The sequence below is a fragment of the Echiichthys vipera genome, assembly GCF_963691815.1.
Source record: "Echiichthys vipera genome assembly, chromosome: 4".
Lineage (NCBI taxonomy): Eukaryota > Metazoa > Chordata > Actinopteri > Perciformes > Trachinidae > Echiichthys > Echiichthys vipera.
Window position 1 is genome coordinate 30,303,154 of NC_139829.1, and position 10,329 is coordinate 30,313,482.

A 10,329-nucleotide genomic window follows, 5' to 3' on the forward strand; every position below is an offset into this window, starting at 1 on the left:
CCACCGACAGCAGACACAGGGGCCGGTGCCACTCGGCAGATGTTTTTTATCAACACTGCCCTTTTTCAGATCAAGTGTCGCCTCATGAATCCAAAACCCCTCTTCACAATAATAGTAATTACAATCCCTCAACTCTGCGGGGGAATTGAACCTCCGCCCTTGTTGTTTTTCTCAAAGCCCCGGCCGTATCAACCGAGCCTGTGTGTTGACGCCGGCTGCATCCCTGTGGCTCTACGACACGGCATGTCCACCGATCGATGCAGTTGTGACGGGGCAGTCCCTGCCCTCAAGCCCGCTGCTTATCTCATTAATGCTGGCTTAACCGCGACCAAACATTTTATAATAGCTTTTGCAAAAAGAGCGCAATCCAGATTGGATTGGAAGAGGGTCGGGGGGTGAATGTTATTGTAATTGAGAGTGATTATCCCATTATCTCCTACAGCCTGAGTCACTCTCTCGCTCTCTCTCTGTTTATCTTTCCCCTTGTTCTTCATCTCTCTCTGGTTTCCGTCTCCGGGTGATGGCTGGATCTGTTCTTTGTCTTCTTCTTCTTCCTCTCTTCTCCTCCTTCTTCTCTTTCCGTTTGTCTGTAGAAGTACTTGTACATCGGCTCTCGTTCGGAGGTTCTCCAGCTGCCCTTGGCCAACTGCAGCCGCTATCAGTCTCAGCCAGACTGTCTGCTCGCCCGGGATCCCTACTGCGCCTGGGACAGCGAGGGTCGGGCCTGCGTCCGCATCGACCTCCACCGCGGGTAATGCGAATACCTATGGGAACCCGTGCACTCCATACTATAAACTAAATATAAACAGGCTTGGTATTTATATTTTTCAAGAATAATGGAACAGCCTCTGAAACAGTATTTAGATATTGTGTGCCCCTTAACTCTATATTAACACCAAAGTAATGAAAGTCTTTAGCTGCATATAAGCAGCTCTTTATGCAGCGACTTTCATTGCAGGTTATTTCAGATTTTCACCCTGAAGCTGCAGAAGAGGGATAAGCTGTAAAAACCTTCCTGCTTTGCATGCTGTTATTTCCCTGGCGGAAGAAACAAAACCATAAAACTATATTGACAAGCTGTGATCAGGGCTGGATAACATTCACCATATCTCTGTCGTAATGGACAAGCAGCTAAATGATAACCTTGCAGAAGTTTGTTTTATTGTACTTTAATAGATTCACGGGGATTATTGTCATTATTTTTAATATTACACAACAAATTGCACGTACACATACTGGATTATTAAACCATTATTAATCTTCCTTCACCTCCAGGTCCACCTCGTCCCTGTCACAGGACCTCATGCTGGAAAGGTTCAGCCGAGGAAAAGCCAAGTTTGATAAGCCCGTCTCCATCCCCAGCCCTGGTGAGTATGGGGCCACACCTCTGTAGTGGCCTCTAGTGGGGATTGACTGTCACTGCACGTGCAGGTCAATAGCAAAGAGAGAGAATGGACTCTTGGATTGAGTTGAGAAAAAATTTGATTAAACAGAAGAGAGCTGACTGCTGTAGAATATGAATTGGAATTATGATTTGTGAGACTTAATCACCTCTCCTTTCTCCTCCTCGCCTCCTTTTCCTCTGCAGAGCACTCCCGTCTGAGGAACGTCACAGTGGTGGTGGGTTCTGACATGGTGCTGCCTTGCCAGCTGGTCTCCAACCTGGCTCAACCCTGGTGGGTTTTCAATGAACGTGAGCTCCAGCTGGGTGATCCCGAGGCAGGAGGGCCCCGCTTCGACCGGACCCTCAAGGCCCTCGTTGTCCCCGAAGCGGGCCAGATGCAAGCGGGCCGTTATATGTGCTACTCTGAGGAGCAGGGGGTCAAGTTTCAGACCGAGCGCTACCAAGTGGCCGTAGTAGCCAGCGCTCCGGTCTTCATGGAGGCGCGGGCTCCAGACAGCAGCATGGGGCTCTTCTGGGTGCTGGTCATCACCCTCGGAGCGGCGTGCCTGCTGCTCCTTGTAGCGGCTCTCTACCTGCGCAGGAGGCTGAAGTTGGCGCTGGGGAAGGGTGCTGACATGAAGCCTCTTGAGAGCACCCTGGTTTACCCCATCACCCTGCCCAAGGAGCCACCCACCTTCGTGCCCAGCAAGATGCCCAGCGACGAGGACCGCTTCTGGGAGACAGGCGCCAATTACTACTACTCCGACGGCTCGCTGAAGATCGTTCCCGGTCACGCCCTGGCGCCCAGCAGCGTCAGCAGCACTGCGTCACCAAGCGCCATTCCCGGACAGCCCATCCACTCCCCCAGCCGTCTCAGCCTCACCAACATTCGAAGCGCCGGTAGCAACGGCTACATCCGCCTCAACCTGAGCACAGCAGGGGAGGAGAGGGCTAGCGGGGCTGGCGCCGGGGGCGGCGGGCTGGGAGGCCTGGGCATGAGCGGGAACGACTACTCCAGTCCCTTCAAGGAAGAGCTGAGACGCACTCTGCAGCAGAGGAGCGTGCTGCCCGACGCCAACCCCGAGGAGTCGTCCGTCTAGGCCCAATCCTCATCTGTCTCCATTCCCTGAGTTGGAAAAACAAAACAACCAACCTACCTCCCTCCTTTTGAGGATGCCTGCTCTCTCTCTCTCTCTCTCTTTCAGTGACACGCTGTCAATTCCCCATACGCGCTCTCTCTCTCTCGCTCTGCCAATGCCTGTTTGGCTCACTGTTGAAAATTTATAGCACACAGCATGTTAAGTATACACATCCATACACTGTGTTCGCCAACATGCACTTCTGTAATTATTATGTTCTGGGCAACACGCAGTGATCGTTGTGGCTTTTTCAGCTCCCACTGTGCAATCGCCACTTGTGTAAATTGTGTATTTAAAAAGGCTGAACGCAGAGGAGACCACCTCAAGCATGGAAATCAAACAAATGGCGTCGCTCGTGTTTTCTGAAGGGCACATTTCTTTTTACGTTGAGTGGACCAAAAGGCTTTTCAGCCCCTCTTCTGAAACCAGCTGAGGAGCGATGCAACTGACTGGAAATACTGAACTGCTACTCTGTCCCTCTGCTCCTTTGAGACTTTTTCAGCTTACTGCACTTAAAAACTGGAGGCATGTCTTCCCCTTTTTTGTATTTGCGAGTCAAGAGCGTGAGAGTGGTATGAACAGACTAATTAATCTCGAAGCAAGACGACAATCACATCCCCGTAGCCGCAGCTCTGCGGGGGACAAAGAGGAGAGGAGAGAGAGCGAGAGACAAAGAGAGAGGAAATTAAATGAAAAATGAAGCGAGTTGGAATAAAAGACGCAAGGGGGGTTTTGAACGAAGGACAATCTCTCAAGACTTTCTCTGCTCAATTTGTATTTCTTTCCCCCACCCAATGTTGTATTTACCCCCAGAGAAAGTCCTTGATCCCTTCTAATTTCATTTGTTGCGATGGTTGGTTTGTATCAAGACATTTCTTCTTCTTTTATTGTCTTACCGACGACAGCAAACGGATCAAACGGTTATTGAGTGGCTAATGGCTACCCTCTGTGAATGACAATGCGAGGGCAGGCGCTTACATTCCTCGCTCGGCCCTGCGCGGTGACCTCCAAACGCACCTTCAAGTCCAATATTTCACGAGATCACTCCAGACGACAGTTATTAGAGTCAAAGTGTGTAACGGATATGTGTTGTGGCTGAGCCCTTGTGGACGTTTGTTCATCTCTGAAGAAAGAAAAGGCTATTTGCATTCAGCTCTTAGCAGCGGAACAATAACTGCACACTTAATTCCAAATTGAAGCTGACATGAAGACATTAGGCATGGAGAATGTAGTTGAACCCTCACTGTTGCGACCGCGGTGGATGTCTCAATAAGTGCTTTATATCTTATGTGTATGGTGAGGGTGGTAACTTGCACTGCCAAGAAGGAAACTACCCCTCCCACACACACTTGCTTACACACTCCCAGTCCTCTGAATACCAACCACCCTGGACCACAATGTGTTTGTGATGCACCCTTAAACCCAATGAAAACCCTCCCTTATACCGATGCCCAGAGACTGACCCGGGGCTACTGTGGACTTATACAGAGGAAGAGCACTGTAAAACACACACACACACACACACACACACACACACACACACACACACACACACACACACACACACACACAGAGGGTTTTTGGAAGAATGGACAGACAGACAGACGGACTGATTGCTGCCTTGCTGACAGACCGCTCGCTCCAGGCAGGAAGCAGCCGTGAACCAGTGAAAGGTATTGTTCCACTTAATTAAAGTCACGCAAAACAGATTGAAGCAAAGTCCTAACCTTCAACGATTTCCACTTTAGCTTTTTGGGTGCTCAGTGTTGTGTTAAGAATGATTTTGTTTATTAATCTGGCTTATCTGGCTGTGCCTTCGCTCGACTTATCGCTGAAAGGAATAATCAGCATTTTGGGAAAATACTTTGCTGTCTTTGTTTTCCTGCTGATGATTAGATTAGGATATGTATAACACATGCTATATACGTATATACGAGAAGGTTCCAGGTTCTCATCCCGGCTGGGGCCCTTCTGTGTGGAGTTTGCATGTTTTCCCCGTGTCTGCGTGGGTTTTCTACGGGTTCTCCGGTTTCCTCCCACAGTCCAAAGACATGCAGGTGTTCGGTTAATTGATGACTCTAAAAATTGCCCGTAGGTGTGAATGGTAGTCTGTCTCTGTTCGTCTCTATGTGTCCTGTGATAGACTGGCGTCCTGTCCAGGGTGTACCCCGCCTCACGCCCGTAGTTAGCTTGGATCAGCTCCAGCCCCCCTGCGACCCCGACAGGGACGGTTGAAGATGAATGAATGAATGAATGATTTTAGCACTGCGTTTGATGCTTCGGTAAATGCCTTAATTAGAAGACTGATCTCCTTATAATAATATAAAATGGTATTATTACAGTGTATTGCCACTAGATTTAAAAGTATCACAATGTATTTGATAAGCTCAATGCAGTAACCTTGTGGCAACGTCAGCATTAAGCTCCAAGCACTGGTGCGCCTACACTGCCTCACAGAGCTTCTATAGCTGTAAACTCCTAGTCTTGTTACATCATATGTTCGCCGCCATCTGACCCGTCTCCCTCTCATCCAGAGCCGTCCTTGTGCACAGTTTTTATTAAAGTCCGGAGGGGACAGGTGCACCAGAAAAACTACTTTCATGGCAAAAGATAAGAAAAGCACCGGCACCACCCGAAGCTTGTGACTAGCAGATTCCATAAATGAGAAAAACGTTTCAATCTGACAGGAATCAAAATAAGTTGACCTCAGGATGACCTTTGTCTACTGAAATGTCTGTTTAATAACTATGTTCTTCTTGCGAGATTCAGACAGTACACAGGACCTTTTCATACCAATCTCCTCCTCAAACCTGACAGATAAACTATGTGTTATTAGTTTTACAGCTGCGGAAAATTCCCAGATCCCCTGTTTTGTTGTTTTCTAGTCACCTCCAAAGACTCAGTGTGGTATGAAGAGTTAGCATGAAGTGTCAGACTACATTACCTAATTCACCAACAGGCCAGAATGTGATTTGTCCCATGGTGGTGTAATAAATATATCCTACAACCCCGGGATCTAATTTCAAGGAAACACTGACCCCACATGATGTTTGCTTTTACTAACTCTACCTTATCTTGTCCTCTTTTTCTGCTCTGTCCATCAGGGTCGGCTTATGTTTTTGGAACGTGTCTGTCGGGACCGGAGGAGCACAGCAAGAAGGAAGGGGTGGACAAAAATACCTTGTTTCGCCCCCACTGTGTACAGAGCGCTGAGAGAGATGTAGAATATCAAAACGATCCCAAGGTTGAAGAGGTAGCACTCGGCCATCGGCGCTCCCATCCTAGTGTTGCATGATCCTCTGCAAGTGGACTTTCCATCTTTGATATGACCATCCTTGTACAAGTGCATCGTTTTCGATCGGCCATTTTTTGGGACTTTTACAGACTGATGCTTTCTTTGAAAAACAAAAAACAAAACGTGTCTGATTTTATTGGTTCGAGGATTGTACAGGAATTCACGGCTGTATTTCGACATGTTGACTTTTTTCTGTGCCTCTTCACTTTGTTCGGATACGCCAAAGTAGACTGCAGTTGCTTTTGTTCTCGTTTAAAACACTTAAATTAACTTTTGTTTGATTCCAGATTGATGTTTAAGTCTCAGCGGTCCGTCCACTCTGCTACACTGAGCTGATGTCTACAGCCTTTCTGTATATTTAGCGACCGCGTTTTCCGTAAGCGACTGCTTATGGGCATCCTTTCCGCTTTCTGTTTATACGTCGGTGGTGATCTGCTGAACCCAATTCTTTACGATGAAAGGCTGAGTAATGTACCAAAACTTTGACCATTGTTTAATTTGTCAGCCCCTAAAAAGCCAAATATGTATCTGTTGGTTGGAAGCAGATCAGTGACAGAATGTGCCCACTTTATATTATCACATCCCCGGACGCAGATAGCTAAAACATGTTAGCTCTTTACACTGGTACTTGGTTATGTCTTAATATATTTACCTTTTACAATTAGGCATTTTATTTAATACAACATGTTGCAAAAAAAGATGGATTACAGGTCTCAAGCGTGGCAAAAAATGCATGCGTAATGTACTAAATGTGCATTTCTTTGGTTCTTATGCATTTTGGTTTATTGTAATGTTTTCTTTCACACAAGGCTTTAAGTTCTGCTGTTCTCCCGCATTATTATTTGTATTATTCTATTATCGCCCCGGTTTGATTTTGCCCCATTTTTGCTCGTCTGTTATTGACCTTTTGTTTGTTTTTAAACTATGTTAAGTAACTTATTTCACTTGTACAAAACGTGTTGATATTTATTATCATTGTACATATGTCCTTATTTTTTATATGTGTATATATACACAAATAAAAATAGAGATATACTTGAGGTGTGTGGTTTCTTTAACTTTGGTTAATGTATAGAGGAAGTCCAGCAGTTCTACACATGAAGATTAGTTTATAATGTGCTCGTCGGCCTGTGACAACAGCTGTATAAGGTTTTCAGTGGCGCTGGAGAAGCTTTTCTTTTATACTTAGCGTGGTTTTTAACACGTGATACAAAACTGTAAGTATGTTTGTATTTGTAAAAGGAAAAAAAACGAAAGAGCAGGTAATTGGATTTCTTTTTAATATGTTTAAGAAAGGGATTCCATACTTACATTAAAAGTCTTTGTCTAGCGTCTTTGTCTATTTAAGTACAAGTCTTTGATCCAAGGGCGACACGGTGAAGTGGTGGTGAGCACTGTCGCCTCACAGCGAGAGGGTACCTGGTTCGCATCCCCGCTGGGGCCGTTCTGTGTGGAGTTTGCATGTTCTCCCCGTGTCTGCGTGGGTTTTCTCCGGGTTCTCCGGTTTCCTCCCACAGTCCAAAGACGTGCAGGTGTTCGGTTCATTGATGACTCTAAATCACCCGTAGGTGTGAATGGTTGTCTGTCTCTGTTCGTCTCTATGTGTCCTGTGATAGACTGGCGTCCTGTCCAGGGTGGACCCCGCCTCACGCCCGATGGTACCCCGCGACCCAAGCGGTTGAAGATGAATTAATTAATGAAGTCTTTGATCCAGTGAGCAAATGTAGGTGCATGTGCGTCTTTCCACTCAAGTGAAATAAGCATCTGGCGAGTAAGGCAAGGTAGGTAAAAGCGACACAGGGGGGTTCAGATTTAGGCCGTGGGGGTCTGGAGGGGTACCGAAGATTACCGTGAATCCTTAGATTGTAATAGCATGAGGGACAAAAGTCCTGAAGCTTAGCACAGGACCTGAACATATGGGCATGTGTAGTGGGAGATAAGTTGCAACGATTACACGAGGGATTTGAGACATTTTGTCCAGTTGGTCCAGTGGGTGTGATGTGGGATTTGCGGTGCACTAAGCCTGCACAGAATCTCTTTAACCCCTGTATGGTGTTCACCTCAAATTGACCCATTTCAAGTTTCAGCGAGAAGAAAAAATGGTACAAGGTTTACATTTATTCCACCTGAAACTCAGTGGCCTTAGCTTATTTTTTGTGATAAACGTGTACAAACAACTGAGCACGCATGCTACTGTTGCCCACACATTTACATCCTTCATGTGGTCTTTGGGTCAGTTTGACCTGCACACACAGAGACACACACACACACACACACACAGATAATGTGACATTATCAGAATCAGAATCAGAAAACCTTTAATGTCCCGCAGACGGGGAAATTCTTTTGTCACAGTAGCAACAGAGTATGACAAAATAAGATAAAAAAATAGCAAAAATAAGCGATAAAGTTAAATTTAAAAAGGGAAGAAATAGAAAATAGACATATGTACATATTCACATGATGTAGTGCAGTTTTGTTTGTTTTGTTGTTTGTAAAAATGTGATATGGAGTGAATAAATATGATTAAATAAGTCCAAATAGTGCAAAAGTGCCCGTAGTACAGGTATATTGCACAGTGCAGGGTACAGGCTGAGGTCAGTAGTCTATTGGGAGCAGTGCTGATTGTAAAGTCTGACAGCAGCAGGAAGGAAGGACCTGCGGTACCTCTCCTTCACACACTTAGGGTGTATCATGGGGTGGGTATCATAATGTAAGCACAGAGAAGCTGTTGCTCTCACTGTCCCCACTCTTTACCCTCTGTCATGTGTCGGCCTCCATCACCCCAAAAACGAACCACACTTCCACTGTTAATGGTGTTCTAGTAGAGACCGATTACAATCATTAATCAGATGTTATCCCTGTTGTTTAATATTATAACATTAACGTAACATATAACAATATATATGTAAATGGTTCATGAAGTAAAATGTTATTTCAGATTTGTTTTTAAAAAACCCTTATATGTCCCTGGTCTGTTTGACCCGAGGGATACCACAGGGTCCTAAATGGGAAGACCACAGACGGGTGCACTGCTACAATTCCTCTGTATTTTGTCACCTAATCAAACTCCCAGTGCGCCTGAAGATAAGGGAGGTTTGAGCGACCCGTCTGATCCCGCCGTACCATGTGGAAATTGTACCTGATAGACGCTGCGATAACAGCGCCTCATAAAGGTTGCACGGAGGTGGGGCAGGAAGCTGGGGCGGAGATTTGTGTATGAATTCTCGAACTTGCAGATAACGAGATTGTTACCAGAGAGATTTCATTTAGACTTTGGGGAAGCTTAATCAAGTCTAAGGAAATAACCCTGAAGATGTCATAGAGAGGTCATTAGAGTTATCTAGGCCTAGGTCTGGAGAGTACAAGTTTATAACAGAAGGCTTCCATTACAAACTGGGGACCTGTGTGTTCAAAGCGGTTCCCTATCACAGAAATAGTGCTCTATATAGTGTGTTAGCCATGTTGTAGTGGTGTTACAGTTAATTTTAAGTGCACATACGATGTACCCTTCATTTTACTGCCTTATACCACAATGCAATGCGGACGTTTTCCCGGAGGAGAGGAAGAGGCAAAAATGTCAGTGTAGTGTCGGAAATCTCATTTGGTCCTTCCACATATAGTTCACTTTCTAATAACCACTATAAAGGGATAAATTCAATTAAATTCAATTTTATTTACAGTGCCAAATCATTACAAAAGTTATCTCAGGACACTTTACAGAGTAGGTAAAGACCACACTCTATGACTTATTTATGATTTACACAGACCCAACAATTCCCCCGTAGAGTACGGTGGCAACGAAAACCTTCACTATTACAGACAGGAACGTCAGACAGACCCAGCTCTGTGGAGGACGCACATCTGTCTGCACCGGAGAGAGGGAGAGAAGGAGAGAGAGAGAGAGAAAAGACGGACAGATGGACAGAGAGAGACAAAGACAGACACAAAGACAGAGACAGACACACTTCCAGTAACTATAATAATCAATAGTAATGTGAATATGACTTATATGTTATGGCGGTTAATACAGCAGAATAGTAGAAACAAGCACAGCTAAGGTGAATAGTGAGTGAGTGAATGAGGGAACGGTGGTATAGAGTGGGGACTGTAACAAAGAGAAGCCACTGGGTTGCATTATGGAGAATGTAGGATCCGGTGTTTAGCGTCAGTCGTGTAAATGTCAGGATATCTCGGCATCAGAGCAACATTAAATCACTGAAGTATACTCCAACACATATTTAGGAAGTGACGTGTTGGTAAATATTGGAAGGTGTTCATATATTTTAAGTGATTTAAAGCAATGATTCCCAACCAGGGTACGTCAACGGTTGCTTCTGCAGTGTGTAGTTTGGGAACAAAAGGATGTATAGGCCTATCCACATACTCTTGTTTAGGAGGTAGATACAAACACATAGGATTCTTTATTTATTATCATAATAGCCAGTTAACAAGCAGCTACAATGACTGACTCTGTAAGACGCAAGTGAGGGGAGAAGTGGAAATAGACA

The 10,329-nt window shown here is 45.3% G+C and overlaps 2 protein-coding genes across 4 annotated transcripts in view; both read left to right on the top strand.

The window, feature by feature from the left end:
- sema4c (sema domain, immunoglobulin domain (Ig), transmembrane domain (TM) and short cytoplasmic domain, (semaphorin) 4C) overlaps positions 1-4,108 on the top strand; it is a 103,594-nt gene extending 99,486 nt beyond the window's left edge. For all 3 annotated transcript variants that reach the window (XM_083911752.1, XM_083911750.1, XM_083911751.1), the window contains 3 exons: positions 594-751; positions 1,276-1,367; positions 1,589-4,108. In XM_083911752.1, the coding sequence (XP_083767878.1) occupies positions 594-751; positions 1,276-1,367; positions 1,589-2,484 (1,146 nt within the window). In that variant the 3' untranslated portion in view covers positions 2,485-4,108. The remainder of the gene's footprint in view (positions 1-593; positions 752-1,275; positions 1,368-1,588) is intronic.
- A 3-nt stretch (positions 4,109-4,111) lies between these two features.
- The window catches only part of cdca2 (cell division cycle associated 2), a gene marked incomplete at both ends in the record, with an annotated part of 22,519 nt that continues 16,301 nt past the window's right edge, over positions 4,112-10,329 (top strand). The window contains 2 exons of the mRNA XM_083912807.1: positions 4,112-4,196; positions 5,628-5,776. Coding sequence (XP_083768933.1) covers positions 4,112-4,196; positions 5,628-5,776 — 234 coding nt within the window. The remainder of the gene's footprint in view (positions 4,197-5,627; positions 5,777-10,329) is intronic.